At 49.7% G+C, this 18,268-nt stretch overlaps 1 protein-coding gene across 2 annotated transcripts; it reads left to right on the forward strand.

The window, feature by feature from the left end:
* Positions 1 to 1,039: 1,039 nt before the first annotated feature.
* Mfsd2a (major facilitator superfamily domain containing 2A) lies at positions 1,040 to 15,946 on the forward strand. 2 transcript variants are annotated; one of them, XM_008834268.3, is made up of 14 exons: positions 1,040 to 1,273; positions 2,737 to 2,868; positions 4,865 to 4,989; positions 10,759 to 10,897; positions 11,016 to 11,094; positions 11,552 to 11,709; positions 12,338 to 12,428; positions 12,532 to 12,653; positions 12,833 to 12,916; positions 13,324 to 13,407; positions 13,499 to 13,611; positions 13,934 to 14,077; positions 14,169 to 14,345; positions 15,494 to 15,946. In XM_008834268.3, the coding sequence occupies exons 1-14, from the start codon at positions 1,181 to 1,183 to the stop codon at positions 15,555 to 15,557; spliced, it is 1,605 nt and encodes a 534-aa protein (XP_008832490.1). In that variant the 5' UTR covers positions 1,040 to 1,180; the 3' UTR covers positions 15,558 to 15,946. The 2 variants fall into 2 exon arrangements, with proteins under 2 accessions (XP_008832490.1, XP_008832491.1); XM_008834269.3 differs by having other exon boundaries at positions 1,044 to 1,273; positions 2,740 to 2,868; positions 15,494 to 15,706.
* Positions 15,947 to 18,268: the final 2,322 nt, after the last annotated feature.

The following is an 18,268-nucleotide window of genomic DNA, read 5'->3' on the forward strand; positions in this document are numbered from 1 at the left end:
CAGACTGGGGTGTCGCTAGCACAGAGAGAAGAAAAGGCTCTTCTTTGCTGGCATCTGTGTCTAGCCTCCGTTCCAGATTAATGTCTTTCCATCGTCTTTCAAGGACCACATTCCTCCGGGTTACTCTCTTTTTCAAAGATTTCCTTGACTGTTTCAACCCAGAGGGCCAGTTGGGGCCTCCCATCTCCCAGGGCGTCTTGTCGGGGGGCGGGGGGGTCAGCTTTCTCTAATTTATGCTGAGGGACAGAGAAGGGCAGACAAGAGCAAAGCCTCGGGAACTGGACAAAACCTTCCCGGCCTGATTCTGTCATAACAGCTGCTCCTCTTCTCTGAGTCCCCCTTTCCTCGGCTGTAAAATGGGGATAATAATAGTACGACCCTCAGATGGAATTGGTGAGCACCCAATGAGATCATGTTAAGCGTGCACGAAGCTATCCATAAAAGGCTGGCCGTGGCCACGGCTCCTTTCTATAACTTGAGAGCTTTCTATAACTGCCGGAAGGGGCAACCACTGGATTGGCTCAATTTTCCCGTTCCATTGAGAAAGGACCCTGAAATATCAAAAGCAAGAAGAGGAACCGGCTGATTTTGATAGAGGAGGGAGGACACTGGTAGTGGGAGTGGCAACCCAGCGTCTCCAGGCTTGGGGGAGGGGAGAGGCCACCTGACTCTAGATTTTAAATGGGACAGCGGGCCTCTGAATCCCCATCTTTCTCAGGCCTAGGGATTCAGAAGTCATGGGCTTGCAGGCTCCACTCAGGGAGAACTCACTCTGGGGGACCTCGAGCAGGTCACTTACAGTATTGAACCTCAGTTTCCTGGCGCGAGTCAGGTGTTTTTCTCAGCCTGGCTTAGGCTGCGAGGAGCACGCGTAGCCGGATGCCGGCTGGGAGAACGTGGCTGAACTACAAGGCTCGCCTGGGCGTGTGGGGCCGGCGGGTGCCGCGATTGGCTGGAGGCGGGGCCGCCGAGCTCAGGGATTGTCTGGATCCAATAGGGCAGGGCCGAACCTTTAAGAGGCGCGGAGGGGGCGTACAAGGGAGTTTGCCTTGCCTGCGTCCCGGGTTTGCCAAGTGCCGGGTGACCGTGGCGGCAACGACGGGAGCGCGAGAAGAGTGGGGGCCGGCGGGGCAGAGGAGCATCCCGGCGTCCCGGTCCTAGACGGCGTGGCCCGCGGGTCATGGCCAAAGGAGAGGGCGCCGAGAGCGGCTCCGCGGCGGGGCTGCTCCCCACCGGCATCCTCCAAGCCAGTGAACGACCGGCCCAGGTGAAGGTGAGGACGCAGCACCCAGAGTGGAAAGCAAGAGGGCTGGAGGGTGGGCAGGCCAAGATGGGGGTACGCGGGGTCGGAGATTAGGCCTGGTTCTGGGACACTGGAGGGTAGCCGGGCACAGTCAAGCCTGGAAACAGGAGACCCGAGGGTGCTGAGGACCCGAGAGTGATGGGGAAACTCGGTAGGCGCGGGCGCCCCCCACTGCTCATTCCCATTCTTGGTAGCCGCCTGGAGCCGGACCAGCTGCTCCACGTGGTGCCGGGCTCTCCTTAGCTGCTCGGGGTTCCTCTGTGCTGAGTCGCGCTGGCTTACCTTCCTAGATCCGGAGACTCCAGAAATCTCTCACCCCCATCTCACCCCCAGCGCTCCCACCCCCACCCGCCTACTCTCACGCCTCAACTCCAAGGAGGGCCACTCAAGTTCATTCATAAGAACAAGGGCTCTGCTCTTAAAGGAGCCGCATGCCGCCAGCGTTTGTATGAATGTGAGGGGTCTGGTGCACAGAACTCTCAACCCTCTCACTGTCCCGGCCCCAGCTAGCCCTGTGGAACTATTTAACGACCCCATTGAAACCATGCAGCCCCAAGAAGGAATCTTTGACAATAGATATCTACATGGGAGGTGCCCGCCTTTTCCTTTTAATTTTATTAACTGATCCTTGGAAAGAGCGAGTGAGCAATTATGCTGTTACCATGTATGACTAATCTCTACTTTCCCTGGGCAACCTCAGCCCCCCTAGTGCTCCACCGGGAGAGGTCTGAGCCCTGCACCTGGAGCCCTTTCCACTCCCCTTCAAGGTTCCCTAGGAGCTGGAAGGAGTGTGTGTGTGTGTGTGTGTGTGTGTGTGTGTGTGTGTGTGTGTATGAGGGTAGGACTGCTCATGGGTTTGCCTGGAGCTTGAAGACTGCCTACAGGGACCTGAGAGCTCTAGGACTGGATGGAAGGAACAGCTGTGTCTGCAGCTGGTTGGTCTGCCCCCCACCCCCACCCCCCAGCTCTTTAATGCTGTAAACCCAGTAGGCAGGTGGATCGTGGCTTCTGCACGTCAGGACAGGAGTCTGGGCTGGGCTCAGGCAGCTCTTGGCAGCAAGAAGATTTTCAGGTTGTGGCAGCTAGTGCTGGGTGGAGACAGGTCCCCTGCTAGAACATGCTGCCCCTCTGCAACTTGAAAAGGTGCAATGACGGAGGCCCTGGGAGTTCTTTAAAGATGGAGGACTGATAAGTTTCCTCAGTCTGGGAAGGGAATGGGTGGTTTAAGGGCAACTTCCTCTGGGGTACAGATTACTTTTTGTCCAGGTTCCTCTGAACATAGAACACCTTTCCTTTGTGGGAAGTGGGATTTTCCTGGGTGGGAACAGAGTGAGGCAGGACTGTTCCTCCTGGCAGAGCTGGCTTGCCTCTGGTACCTTCTAGGTTGGAGGCCAGGATCCTGGGCCTTTTTCATTCTTTCTGCCTCTTCCCAGAAGGAACCAAAGAAGAAACAGCAGTTGTCCATTTGCAACAAGCTTTGCTATGCAGTTGGGGGGGCCCCCTACCAGCTCACCGGCTGTGCCCTGGGGTTCTTCCTGCAGATCTACCTGTTGGATGTGGCTAAGGTGAGTCGCCTGAGCTCTCCAGGGTTCCTCCTGCATCCCAAGGTGGGACTCAAGTGGGCAGGTTCTCTCACTTTTCCCCAGTGGTCAAAGAGGACCAGAACTCACTCCTTGGGAGCCTCTCAGGTCACAGTGGTTAGAGAGTGGCCAGGAGGGGTGTCTATCTACTACAGGAATCAGACCTGGCAACTCCTCCTTGCCTGGCAGGAGCAATAGAGCCTGGAGGAATAGGCGGCTGCTATGAGGGAGAATGGGACCCGTTGGTGACGTTGTTCTTAGAAGAGACTGGCACACCATGTCCCTGGCTGGAAAACAGTCAGCTGGCTTGGCTTAGGGTTTAGTGGATGTTGCCAGGCTAGTGGAGAAGCTATACCTCACCTTCACCTGATGAGTGGTGGCATTTTGGTGGGTAGGGAGACCCCAGTACTTGGGGTCTCTGATAGGGAGGGGTGGTTTGGGTGAGGCAGGGCTACTGTGTACTTTGAAAAGCCTTGGCCAGCAGCCTGGCATTCCGAGAATTTATTCTGTCTGGATGAAAGAGTGGGAGACTAAATATCCACGGCTACCACGGTACCCTCACTGGTTCTTTTCTATGTAGCATCTGACTGGGCAAGTGAGACATCTTAGTTGTTTCCATTAGCAGGTGTGGAACACTGAACCTCAAAAAGGACAGATGACTTCATTCAGTAGCTAGTTTTCAAACAATTCCCATAGGTGTGCCCCAAGGGGGCTATAGATAAGAGGAACCTACAGTTAAGTATAAATTGGGCTTGTAGTGTGTGGAGTGAATGTAGGGTGGGGGTCACATTGGGGAGATTACAATGCAAGAAAGGCTGCCAGTTTTCCACAGCAGGGTTTTGACAGCTAGGCATGGTGGCACATGCCTGTAATCCCAGCACTCAGGAGGCTGAGACGGGAGAATAGAGGGTTTAAAGCCAGCCTAGGACCCTGTCTCAAAAACAAACAAATAAAAATCAGGATTTTGATGAATGAGGTTGAAGCCAGAGAATCTATATTTAGAACCTAGAGTGTTTGGAAGGCAAGGGATTGTTTGAGTAAATAGTGACAGGCCACTTTTAATTTTAATTTTTAAAAATATTTTGTTTTTAATTTTTATGTGTATGAGGTTGTTGCCTGCATGTATGTAAGTGCACCTGTGTCGTGCAGGAGGTCAGAAGTAGGTATTGGATCCCCTGGAACTGGAGTCATAGATGGTTGTTAGATGCCATGTAGGTGCTAGGGAACTGAGACAGGGTCCTCCGCAAGAGCAGCCAGTGCCTTTAATTGCTAAGCCATCTCTGGTCCCCACAGGCCACTTTTTAAAGGCAGGCATGTTTAATCTCAGCACTTGGAAGATAGAGGCAGGAGAATCCTTGCAAGTTCAAGGCCAGCCTGGTCTATATACCAAGCTCCAGGCCAGCCAGAACTACAAATGAGCTTCTGTCTCAAAAAAAAAAAAAAAAAAAGAGAGAGAGAGAGAGAAGATGAAAGAAAGAAAGAGCATGTATAGATTCCTTCTTCCATATCCAAGATAAAGCTTGACCTTGTAAAACAGAGACCATAGCCCATAACTCTTAGTACACAGATGAGGAGACTGAGGCTCACTGTGGTTGCCCAGGAAACGCTAGCTCTGGTATCAGGTGGTCAGAGGCTTAGGGCTGTGAGATGGAAGGATGAAAATGATTCTGGATTCATTCTGTTTGATGGGATGTTTTCAAGGACAGTAGAAGGGAGGACAGAGATCCAAGAAAGCTTTGACTCAGTCTTACTCTGATAACACAGTTATCAGAGAATGCTGTGATCATTATTGTTTTTCACAATGTGGGGGAATTGAGCCAAGACCTCATTCATGCTAGGCAAGCTACACCCCCAGCCTTGCTTGGTGAGTGAAGATGTTTAAGGCCAGGTAGGTCTCAAAGGCCTGGCTGCTGCAGGGAGGAAACCCCTGATGAGCTGAGTGGAAGGATGAAGGATGTCTTTCCCTTCTTCCCCATGGCAGGTGCACCCGTTCTCTGCTTCCATTATTCTGTTTGTGGGCCGAGCCTGGGATGCTTTCACTGATCCTCTGGTGGGCTTCTGCATCAGCAAGTCTTCCTGGACCCGTCTGGGCCGTCTCATGCCCTGGTAAGTGGGAGATGCTCTTTCTAAGTGCAAAAGGCCAGGCATTGGTATATCTGCTGCTTGTCCTTTCATCTCCTGTCCCAGACTAGGAGTTGCAGAAAAAGGATGACATAAAAACTGAAAGGTATTGAAGCCCTGAACTGAGGCCTCAGCTGCTCCAGATATGGACACTGGGATACCTAGTCAGTTCACTTTCAGGCTGGCCAAAGTACTGTACTGGTTAACTTCCCTCAATCCCAGGCTTCATGGCTCCCCAAGGTCCACTTACTCCCCTTGGTGAAGCTGGAATCCTTACTTTCTCCACTCATCACGTCCATAGTGGCAAAGGTAGGTCTGCCTGGGTTTGAATGGCAGCTTCACTACTTAAAGCTGTGCAATCTTGAGCAAGTCAGTCAACATCTCCAAGCCATAAGTAAAATGGAAGTAAGGAACTTCTCACAGGGTCATGATGAGGATTTTAAGTACTCAGAACAGTGCCTAGCAGATATTGGTACACTGTTTGGCATTCTTTCAGGGTGGCTGGTGGTAGGGCAGAGGTAGGGGACAAAACTGAGAATGGACTTGCAGATCCATCATCTCCAATACCTTGAGTGAACTATATTTTCCTTCAGTGTTATTCAGCCTCAAGCTGTGGGGCAAGGAGGCGGGGGTGCAGTTTCTGTAGATCAGACAGTGAAGGAGACACACAAGACAGGCCAAGCCTGGGCTCTGGTTCCCTCCAGGACATCCTGCTTCAGGGGTGGGGGGGAGGTATGCCCCTTTCATCTCCAGCCCATCCAAGCTTAAGTGGGCGCCTTCCTGCCCCAGGGGCGCCCATACCTGGTCTCCGGCCTTTCAAAGCTCCTTCAGCAGCCCCAGCACCCCCACGGTTTCCTTTCCCACGAGGCCCCCCACCCATCCCAATCCTGCTAGCCCTTGGCAAAGTCCCAGCTTTGAGCCTTTGATCCAGGCTTCAGGGCTAGGGGGCAGGACAGCCTCCTTTACCTGGGCAAACTGCTCAGGGAGTCCTGAGCCTCAGTCTGTGAGACTTGGCCCTGTGCCTCCTGGCAGCCGGTGGAAGGCGGGGCCTTGCTGCCACATCTCCTCATGAGGCCTAGCCAATGGGAAGCAGCTGCCTGATGCACTGCAGCTCTGGGTTACTCCCAGTCACATTGGGTTCCTGGGCCAGCATCGTTGTTCAGCTGCCTGTAGCAGAGGATAGAGTGTTTGAGGAAGGCTGAGGAGGAGCCCTGTTCTCTGAGGAGATTCTTGGGGCCGGGGGAGGGAGGGGGGGGCAGCAAAGCCTCCCCCGGGGAAAAAAGATCTAAGGATTCTTATTGAGTAGGTGTGGCAGCCACTCTGGGGTGGGAGTTGCTGAGGAACCCCCAGGGTGCTTTCTGGGTAGCGAGTGTCTGTGTATGGGTCCACACACACTAGATGGCTCATGGCCTGAGGGACTCCTGTGTTCATGACATCCTGGGTTATACCTCCTCAAGCCTGGAGACTGGGCATCACTCTGGAAGTATAGGGGGAGGCTGGGCCTATCAGGGTTCCTTAACTCTTAATCCTGTAGCCCATTCTAGTTCCAGGCCTTAGGACACCTCCTGTACTAAGCCACACACCTTCAAACCAGAAAGATGCTGACAGTCATTTTCCCTGGAGTTCCTAAGGCCACTTGTGAGACCCTGTCAGCAGGGTCACACAGAGAGGCTGAGATGTAGCAGGCTGGACCTGAGGTTGATTTCCAGATATCCACAGCCTCCTGGCCATGGCCTGTAGTGGTTCCCATAGGCCACCTCTCATGCTGGGCCTTCCTGATATGATCACAGCAAACATTTTGTCCAAGTACTGTTCAACATTTTCCTGTCAACTGCTTTAAGACTCAAGCCTACTTCAACCCTGTGAAACAGAAGTCCTTATAGTGGCCTGTCAGCGATCCCATTTTCTCTGCATCTTATCTCCTAATTCCATCTCCCTTGCTCACTGTATTCCAGCCCCACAGGCCCTGCTGTTCTTCATCTCTGCCAGCATACTCCTGCCTAAGGACCTTTGCACTGACTGTTCCATGACTGGGCCCACCCTTGGGAGCTCAGACCTCCCTGACTGCATCCAAGTCTTCATCTAGTTATTGCCTTCTCAGTGAGGCCTAGCTAACCAGCCAGCTGTGAATTGCACCCCCTTCTCACTTCTAATTCCTTCTAGCCTGTCTTCTTTCTCTTCTCCATAACACTTGACACCTTTTAACATCTTATCTGTTTTAAAAAACCAGGGCAAGGGGCTGGAGAAATGGCTCAACAGTTAAGAGCACTTAACTGCACTTTCAGAGGACCCAGGTTCATGTTCCAGGACCTACATGGCAGCTAACATGCATCCTTAACTCAAGTTCCAGGGCATCCAATCCCCCCTTCTGGCCTCCACAGGTATCAGTCACACATATGGTGCACTTACCACATGTATATGCAAGCAAAACACTCATACATATAAAATTTAGAAATAGGGGGTTGGAGAGATGGCTCAGTGGTTAAGAACACTGATTGTTCTTGCAGAAGACCCAGGTTTGAATCCCAGTACCTACATAGCAGCTAACAACTGTCCATAACTCCAGTTCCAGGGGATCCGACAACACTCTTCTGACCTCCAAGGGCATTGCATGACTCTGGTACACTTACTTTAAATAAATAAAATCGTTTAAAAAACTGCAAAGTAGATATAGCAATTACTATTTATTTATTTATTTATTTAATTTGTGTTAGAATTTAAATCCAGGCCCTTTCGCTGGTCAGGCAAGCACTCTACAGCCCTGGTCTTGTTGAGACAGGGTCTCAAGTAGTCCAAGCTGATTTTGAATTTCTGATCCTCCTCCTCTGCCTCCTAAGTGCTAAGGTTACAGGCATGTACCACCTGCACCCAGCACAGCCCTTCGTTTTGCATAATCTAGGTTGGCCTTGAACTCATGATATTCCTCCCTCTTCTTCTGAATGCTGGGACTACAGGCCTGGGCTGCCATGCCCAACTTATTGTAACCATTTTTTTCTAAGTGTCCAGTAAAGTAGCATTGAGTGTGTTCACATCTTTGTGTGCTCATTACCACCTTCCCTCCCTGGTGCTTTTTCATATGAGCCCATTAAACTCCAGGCCCCGCTTCTATGCCATTCACCATCCCACCTTCCTTTTTTTTTCTTTTTACCATTTATTTTTATTGGCAGGGGAGGGTGTGCCACAATGTGTGTGTGTGTGTGTGTGTATGTAGGTCAGAGGACAGTTTTTGGGAGTCAGTTCTCTCCTTCCGCCTTATGGATTCCTGGAATTAACTCAGGTTGTTGGGCTTAGCAACAAGCTCCTTTCCCAGCTGAGCCATCTTGCTGGTCTCACCATCCTCATTCTGTTTCTGTGAAGTTGACTCTGAGGATTGGATGGCCTCTTAGATGTTAAATTGTATGATATCTATCTTTTAGGGACAGTCTTATTTCATTTAGCCATTCCTCAGGGTTCATCCACGATGTGGCATTTGTCAGATTTTCATTTTTAAGGCTAAATCATAAATGTAATTTAATTTTTTAAATAATGTAATTTAATTTTTTAAATAACAACTAGAATGTAAGTTCTATAAGGGCAATGGTGTTTTTGTCTTTTTGTTCACTAATACATTTTCAGCAGTTAGAATAGCACCCAGCCTATAACTAACTGGTGCTTAATAAATATTTGGGTAAATGTTAAATATAGGCCATGTTTTTTTTTTTTTTTTTTTGGTCTTTTTGAGACAGGGTCTTCCTGTAGCCCCAGCTGTCCTGGAACTCACTATGTAGACCAGGCTAGCCTTGAGCTCACAGAGATCTGCCTGCCTCTGCCTCCCAAGTGCTGGGATTAAAAGGTGTGCGCCACCACACCTGGCAAGAGGCTGTCAGATCCCCTGGAACTGGAGTTACCGACAGTTGTTAGCTGCCATGTGGATGCTGGGATTCGAACTCAGGTCTTCTGCAAGACAGTCAGTGTTCTTAACCACTGAGCCATCTCTCCAGCCCATATTTTTTTTATTATTTATTTTATGTGTATGCATGTATTGTTTGCATGTATGTAAGTGCACCTGTGTCATGCAGTTCCCCCAGAGGACAGAAGAGGCTATTGGATCCCTGGAACTGGAGTTGCATAGTTGTTAGCTGCCATATGGGAGCTGAGAATTGAACCTAGGTCTTCTGCAAGAGCAGCCAGTGCTCTTAACTGCTGAGCCATCTCTCCAGCCCAACGTATTATTTTTTTTTATTCTTACCTTTACATGGGGAAATGAGTTTCAGAGAGTTAAATAACTTGCCCAAGACTCTGTTTTTACATTTTGATTTATTTGTTTTTATGTATATAAGTGTTTTGCCTGCATGTATGTAAGTTCACCATGTGCATGCAGTGCCTGCAGAGGCCAGGAGGTGTCAGATCTCCTGGAACTACAGATCAGGATAGTTGTTAGCTGCTATGTGGGTGCTAAGAACTGAACCTGGGCCCTCTGTAAGAGCAACAAGTGCCCTTAACCACTGAGTCATCTCTCTGGCCCCTGAGACTAAGGTTTTTGTTTATTTATTTTGGTCTTTTTGAGACAAAAACTCAAAAAGTTTCAGCTGGCCTGAAACTCTTTATGTAGACTAGGCTGGTCTCGATCTCACAGAGATCTAACTCCCAAGTGCTGGGACTAAAGGCATGTGCCATCATACTGGGCTCGAGACTTAAGTTTTGTTTTTTTGTTTTTTTTTTTTTGTCTTGTCTTTTTTGAGACAGGGTCTCCCTGTAGCCCCAGCTGGCCTGGAACTCACTATGTAGACCAAGCTGGCCTTGAAGTCACAGAGATTCTCCTGCCTCTGCCTCCTGAGTGCTGGGATTAAAGGCATGTGCCACCATGCCTGGCTAAGATTTAAGTTTTTATAGTTAATCACGGATCCCAAAAATGTTAACTTATAAGGCCTTTTTTTTTTTTTTTTCAAACATTTATTTCTTCAGTGTGTGTGTCTATACCTGTATGTACCATGGAGTCAGAGGACAACTTGAAGGAGTCAGTACCCCCCTTTTACCGTGTAGGTTCCAGGAATCAATCTCAGTCATCAGGCTTAGCAGCAAGGGCCCCTTTACCCACTGAGCCATCTCACTGGCCCAAAGTCTTCCTCTTAACCTTCACACTCCACTGCATTCCTGTGCTGATGTTGCAAAGTCAGTCCATCCTGAGAAACAACCACTTATGGTAGGTGGGACTCACATGTAGACCACAGACATTTGTCCCCCATCCCCATAATTCTGTGACTAGGTCCAGCATTCTCACATGGCCTCTTTATCTTCCTTCACTCAAAGTTGGCCTCTCTGGATGAGTAATGGTACATGCCTTTAATCCCAGCACAGGCAGGAGGATCTCTGTGAGATTGAGGCCAGCCTGGTCTACATGGTGAATTCCAGGTCAGCTGGGGCTATAGAGAGACCCTGTCTCAAAAAGACCAAAAAAAAGTTTGCCTCTCTGACCCCACTCCATCATCCCTGTGTGTGTGTGTGTATGAGACCACAGGTGCTGGGACTGACTCTTCCTTGCCCTGGAGCTCTTATTGATGCTCAGGATCTGACCTTCCCATGGTTCTTGCTCTCTGACCTTAGTCAGTCCTTCCGGGCATGACTGCCAGTCTCTTCCTCAGAGGTTCTAGGCTGGGAGGATTCAGAGGAGTACTTTCTTCTCCATGGACTGGTGCCCTGTGACTCAGATCTGGACTAGGGATGGGGTGGGCTCCTGGGGTTCTCTAGCCCCCAATCAGACCTTCCTTCCCTCAGGATTATCTTCTCTACTCCTCTGGCTATCATCGCCTACTTCCTCATCTGGTTCGTGCCTGACTTCCCACAGGGGAGGGAAAGTTCTCACAGGTTCCTTTGGTACCTGTTTTTCTATTGCCTCTTTGAGTCACTGGTCACGGTGAGTGTGGGCTTCCTCCCCTTGCTATATGTGGGGCCAGGGGAAAGGGCAATCCCTGGGGTCTCTCTGCATGTCTCTCCATCCATCCAACCTGCTAAGAGCCTCTCTTCCACACCAGTGTTTCCATGTCCCCTACTCAGCGCTCACCATGTTCATCAGCACAGAACAGAGTGAACGGGACTCCGCCACTGCCTATAGTAAGTCCCTTCCCTATCAGCCTGGCTCTGCCCACAGGGAACCCTAGGCCTCTCTGTTCCCAGGACCCCCTGTTATACTTTGTCCCTTGTGGACCCAGCTCTTTGCTCTGCTCGTGGGTGTGGGGGTGAAACCATTTCTTTTTTTGGTGATGGTGGGGCTTGAATCCAGAGCTTCTTGTCTGCTAAGCAGTCACGTAATCCTTGAGCTACATCTCCAGCCTATGCAACCATGTTAAAGATAACTCAATCCCTTTATTGCTCAAGTGAGACCCAGATATGTACAGGAACTAACCTGAAGATCACACAGAGCAAGGCTGTGAGTTGTAGGCTAAGGTGTCATCTGTCCTATTCCCTAACTCAGCTCCCTTGGAGCTAAGAGCTGGGGTTCCATCCAACTGACCTTCCTCTTAAGCCTACAAACCATGAGACCCATCTAAAAAGAACTTTTCCTGCCCAGGGATGACTGTGGAGGTGCTTGGCACAGTGATAGGCACAGCAATCCAAGGACAAATTGTGGGCCAAGCCAATGCGCCTTGTCTCCAGGACCAGAATGACTCTGCAGTGGCCTCAGAAAGTGGCAATCGCACACATAGCACCACCTCCCTCAAAGAAACGGTGAGGTCCCTGGCAGGGCAGAGATTTGTGGGGGAGAACGATGGAGTGCTTTGTAGTCATCCTGAAGTAATAATAGTAACTACTATTTATTAATTACTGGGCTTTTCTTTTTTTTTCTTTTCCTTTTTTTTTTTTTGGTCTTTTTGAAACAGGGTCTCCCTCTAGCTCCAGCTAGCCTGGAACTCACTATGTAGACCAGGCTGGCTTTTGAACTCACAGAGATCCACCTGCCTCTGCCTCCCAGGTGCTGAGATTAAAGATGTGCACCACATGCCAGGCCATGATTTCTGGGCTTTTGATAAAAGTAAATATCAGCACATATGTTACACCCACTTTATAGACAAGTAAACTGAAGCCCGGAGAATTTGAGTAATTTGCCCAGGGTTCCAGTGACTTTTAGAGATTGGGAAAGACTTGAACTGTGGGTTTACACGCTTCATAGCCTGGCTATGTAACATTCTGTACACCTGAACTTGGCCCAGCTTTGAGAAGCAACAGCAGGCCAGGATGACCCTCCTGGTTCACAGATGGAGACAGTGTGGCCCCCACAGGAGAAGGGCCTGGCCTGAAATCGTGGAGTGGGGCTACTGGGATGAGATCAGACTGACCGTGTCTCTGTATGTCATAGCAAAATGCATACCTGCTGGCAGCAGGGGTCATCGCCTCCATCTACGTTGTCTGTGCGGTCATCCTGACACTAGGTGTGCGAGAACAGAGAGGTGAGAAGGACGTGGGAAAGGGACAGCCCAGGGGCAGCTGTCCCTCTCTGGCCCTCAGGCTTTGAGATGCTTTTCTGCTCTCATTATCCTCTCTGGTCCTCAGAACCCTACGAGGCCCAGCAGGCTGAGTCAATGTCTTTCTTCCGGGGCCTTCGACTAGTCATGAGTCATGGCCCATATGTCAAGCTCATTGCCGGCTTCCTCTTCACCTCCCTGGCTTTCATGGTGAGTGGAGGGCCTGGGGTGCTCGGCCTGAGAGGCGGTATAATGGGAATGGGGTTGGAGAGGACTTGAACTGTGATGAAGCTGAGGGACAGGTGGAAGGGAGTGGGGTGAGTAGAGGTCTCTGGAGCCTCCAAATAACTTCCTTTCTTTTCTTTGTCCTGCCCTGCCCCATCCCCCAGCTGGTGGAGGGAAACTTTGCCTTGTTTTGCACCTATACCTTGGGCTTCCGCAATGAGTTCCAGAATCTACTTCTGGCCATCATGGTGAGTTTGGACCTGAAGGTGGGTTGGTGTAGCGTAGATGTGGGATGGTTCTTTGGACAGTCAGAGAATAACTTCTGGCTGGTCCCTAATCATGAAAGGACGAGGGAGGATGCCCAAAATGTTTTCTTAGACATTGCCTACAATTACTTGGGAAGGATTATGAAGGAAAAATTTGAGGTTGGATGATTAGTGAATATAGCAATGGCAAAGATGGGGGTGCCAACAACTCGGCAACTCTGCACTCAGAGGTGTGAAAAGATAGGACTGCTTACTCAGCTCCCCTGGGAGCCAGCAGACATGCCTGTTAACTTCCTCACTTCCCATGGTAGCCTGAGAGCATTTCTGGGGGCTTGGGAAGGGTAGAAGGGACTCTGAAGCAATAACCCACTTCTTTTGTCCACCCACAGCTTTCGGCCACATTTACCATCCCCATCTGGCAATGGTTCCTAACCCGGTTTGGCAAGAAGACAGCTGTATATGTTGGGATCTCAGTGAGTGGGGTCCAAGGGGTAGAGCTTGGGTCGAGTCGGGGGTTACAAGGAGGGCCTCCCAGCTGACCCATCTTCCTGTACTCTTTCCTAGTCAGCGGTTCCTTTTCTCATCTTGGTGGCTATCATGAAGAGTAATCTTATCATCACTTATGTGGTGGCCATAGCAGCCGGTATCAGTGTAGCAGCTGCCTTCTTACTACCCTGGTAGGTATATGCAGGCTCACTGCGTAAAGTCACCAGCCTACCACGCGCCCCCCGCAGCCGGGGAGATTTCTTGGGTGACTTCTCCTCCTGCAGGTCTTTCTGTGGATCTAGGATAGGGTAGATCTGCTCCAAATTCACCCCTAGCTTCAGCTGCTAAGCAGAGCATCTAAAATTGGACTCATTTTGATGGATGGGACTTGTTCTTAATCACATGAAGGGCCATCCCCTCACTGAACTGTATACCATGTCACGTCAAGCTCCCAGAAGGAGCCTGGTGGGTAGGTAGAGGATACTCATGGCTTCTACCACCCACTCTGCACAGGTCCATGTTGCCTGACGTCATCGATGACTTCCACCTGAAGCAGCCCCACACCCCTGGCACTGAGCCCATCTTCTTCTCTTTCTATGTCTTCTTCACCAAGTTTGCCTCTGGAGTCTCATTGGGTATTTCTACTCTCAGTCTGCAGTGAGTTGGGCAGGAGTCTGGGGTAAGACTGGGGGCAGGGGCAGAGTTGAAGCACCCCATCCTCACCTCCTCTGCCCACTGGGTCCCACAGCTTTGCTGGGTACCAGACACAGGGCTGCTCCCAGCCAGCACAGGTCAAGTTTACACTGAAGATGCTGGTGACCATGGCTCCCATCGTCCTCATCCTGCTGGGTCTACTGCTTTTCAAGCTGTATCCCATCAATGAAGAGAAGCGACGGCAGAATAAGAAGGCCCTGCAGGCTCTTCGGTGAGAGCTGGGCGTGGTTTACCCATCTAAGATCTCAACTTGTACCACTAGCGGATAAATCCAAATAGTTCCAATGCTTAGCTACAAGCTAGACATTTCATTGACTGCTCTCACATGCATTCACTAAATACCACACACTTCCTGATTTCCTACCACGTGCCAGCATTGTGGGAGAAAAAGAGAAAAACTCTCCCGAAGGAGCTTGTGTTCAGGAACGTGCTTTGATTATCAACATCATCTCCCAACAAGCTGACCCTAGGCATCTGAGATTTAATTTTTTATTTTAATTTCATTTTATTTTTTTTTTGAGACAGGGTCTCCTTGTAGCCCCAGCTGACCTGAACTCACTATGTAGACCAGGCTGGCCTTGAACTCACAAAGATCCTCCTGCCTCTGCCTCCCAAGTGCTGGGATTAAAGGCATGCGCCACCACACCCAGCTATTTTTTAATGTTTTTTTGTGTGTGTGTGTTTTGAGATAGGTGCTCACTATGTAGCCGTGGCAGTACTAGAACTCGATATATAAACCAGGCTGCCATCAAATTCACAGAGGTCCACCTGTCTCTGCCTCCTGAGTGCTGGGATTAAAGGCATGTGCCACCATGCCCAGGCCTTTTTTTTTTTTGAGACAGGGTCTCATGTAGCCAAAGTTGGTCTCATACTTACTCTGCAGCTGAGGCTGACCTTGAGCTCTTGATCTTTCTGGCTCCTCCTGAGTGCTGAGATTAGAGCCACCCCCATGGCAAGATTCATAGGATTTCTACAGATGAAGAAACTGGGGTTTAGTCAGGAAGTATGGATAAAGCTTTGAGCCCTGGCCCATATTCGAGGTACAGCCTGCACTCTGCTGCCTTTCTGGCACACAGGCCTTCGGGCGTGGCCAGAGATGATAGGGCAGGGTAGAATGAGTTATGCCACCATGTCGGCCACCTGGCCAGTGAGGCTCTGAGGTTTGTGGTGCCCTTCATACAGCAAGAACAGCAACCTGCAGTTTCTGGGTCAACAGTGGGAATGAGCAAACTGTCCTGTGGTTTAGACAAGACTGACAGATGGCTTGGACTCCAGGCCAGGATTCCCGAGGCAGGAGGCAGGTAGCAGCGGAGGAGGGTAAGGCTGCTTCCTTCACCCTATCTTCTCTGACTCTGACAGAGACGAAGCCAGCAGTTCCGGCTGCTCAGACACAGACTCCACAGAGCTGGCCAGCATTCTCTAGGATCTGCTGTGCTTCCTGAAGCCACCACACAGAGGGCCTGGGGCACATGAGGCACTGGGATCCGTTAGCCCATGCGCTAAACAGCCATTCTTCCTGTGCCAAGACGGGGATCAAGGACTGGAGGGGAGCGGCCCAGGACATCTTGCTCACTGAAGGGCTGGCCGCTCTGTAGCCTCTGCCTCCCCACAGCCCACCCTCTGGGTCAAGCCCTAGGGCTGCTACTGTGAATATGCCAAGGACTGGTCCGGCCTAGCTCGGAACACTAATGTAGAAACGTTTTATACAGAGACTAATTAATAACTTAATGACTTATGTACATAGTGATGTGTGTATATGTGTATGTCTATGCTATTAATGTTATTAATTTTCATAAAAGCTGGAAAAACCGAGCTGCGTGGTTCCATTTATGTCCTCAACCATTTATGGAGCCCTTTGCGGCAAGAGTCAATCAATGGACACACTAAACCACAGGTGCAAATGGGTGGGGAGTGTGTGTCTGAGGGTATGATAACAGCCTTGTCTAACATTTACTGATTACCTCTTCTGTACCAGGCACCTTCTACTGGCTTTGAATGCATCTCGTGGTGTTCTCATTTAACCCATGAAACCGCTGTATCAGGGCAGGATTGTCCCTCTTTGAAAGATAAGAAAACTGAGCTCCAGCATAGAAAGGGACGTGGCTAAAGCTACACAGAATGACCTAAGCAGAAGGCCATCCCACCTCTAAAAGTGAGACTGAGTACCTTAACCACAACTCTCCCTGCCTCTGTGTATGAGAACAGCTGGGGAATTGGCAGGCCACAGTTGCTCTGCCCACTGCCCTGTGCATGCCTGAGCCTATGGGAGTGACAGTGCTAGGGCAGACTGTGACTGGGGCTCTGTGGTATCCCTGGCGAGGCTTGTCATTTTTTTTTTTAGAAATTTTTTATTATTTTTATTTTATGTGTATGCGTGTATTGCCTGCATGTATGTGAGTGTGCACCCATGTCATGCAATGCCCACAGAAGTCAGAGAGGGGGTCAAATACCCTGGAACTGAAGTTTTAGCTGCCATGTGGGTGCTGGGATTCAAACCCAGGTCTTCTGCCAAGAGCAGCCAGTGCTTTTAACCACTGAGCCATCTCTCCAGCCCTGAGACCTGTCATTCTTATCCCACAATTGTTATTACTAATGTTGAAGGTAGAAAATGTATCTGTCTAAATGTGGGTGTCAGATGAGGGTAGATCTCAACTCCAGTGGGGGGAAGGCCTAGTTGTAGTGCTTGTCCATTCCTGTGGTACAAACATTCCCACTATAGCCAATTCAAATTACCCTGTAAATTCCTGAGAACTTAATAATTGGCTCTCACGAACTTGTAGGGTTGCCCTACCATACCACTGGGTTGCCCACACCCAAGTCAGGCTCCAAAAATCTCAGGGACGTAAAGCTGGCAGGATCAGGAGTGACTAATCCAACCTTTTGTTTTATGAACAGATAAATGAGACCTAGCGAGAAGTCCTGAGACTCTTTGGGCTTGGTTTAACCCATGACTGTAAGGCTTCATTATTATGAATAAACTTCTGCCAAGTCACTTTCTTACAAGTTTCATGAAGTGTTTCCAACAGGCACTGTGACATGTGTTCATAAATATACTAATTCAATTAGTCTCTGTATGTTCCCAATGAGGAAGTTACTGTTATTATTCTGTTTTACAGATAAGGAAACCTAGGCATAGGGAAGTTAAGTAACTTGCCAAAGGTCAGTAGCTAGTAAGTGGAGAGATTGGTACTTAAGTTCAAGCTGTTTGGCTATAGGGCCTGTGCCTTTAATCACTACTTAAGTCACATAGACCAAGAGTTTGGTCCTCTCAAGCCACTCCCATTGCCCTTATAACTGCCATCTCTAGTCAGGCTGCCTGGGTAAGACAGGAGCCAGGGGTTTGGGCTGGCCCCCGCATTTGGAGTACTCAGGGACTTTGACAATGTTTATAGAGGCCCACTCATTTTCCCCTCCCTCAACTCTGACAGCCACCAAGGCTGTGCATGTAGTTCAACAGTAGAGCACTTGCCTACCATGCATAAGGCCCTGGGTTCAATCACCAGCACTACAAAACAAAAGCATAAAACTAAACATTTCCAAACCGTGCAAGTCTGCTTTTCTATTCCTATAATTATTTCTCAAGTCTTTTCTTACCTGTATTATTGCATCCATATTTTAACTGGTCCCTGTCTTTGACTGGCTCTCCTCACATTCCCTCTGAAAACCATGCAGAAGCCCTCGGGGAGTCTCTATGGCTTTTAGGAGGGAGACTGATGCCCTGCCAACCTCCTCAGCCTAAGCTGTAGATATGGCCCTTTTCCCAGGCTGCCTCCTGACCCTGACTACACTCTTGCTTCAGCTGTACCTGCAGGTGTCATCCCACATGTCTTAGCTCTAACAAGCCTCTTTGAGGTAGTTCCAGCCCCTCTGTTCCCTAGGCCAGTTCCAGAGCCCTTGGCCTCCCCACCCCCATCATGGTCTTCTACACACAGCCCAAGGCCAGGCATGGTGGGGGTGGGGCGGGCTTGTGGAACTGAATGAATGAGAACCAAGTGGAAAATGCTTAGGTTTGGAGCTGGAGTTCCTACTGACCCACTAGTATGTTCCTGTCTGGATATCAGTTTCTCCAAATATTCTATGGAGATTTAGATTGACAACTCTTGCCTCTCTTCATTTCCCATTCGCAGAAAATTG

The sequence above is a fragment of the Nannospalax galili genome, unplaced genomic scaffold, assembly GCF_000622305.1.
Source record: "Nannospalax galili isolate Female #2095 unplaced genomic scaffold, S.galili_v1.0 scaffold1657, whole genome shotgun sequence".
NCBI lineage: Eukaryota > Metazoa > Chordata > Mammalia > Rodentia > Spalacidae > Nannospalax > Nannospalax galili.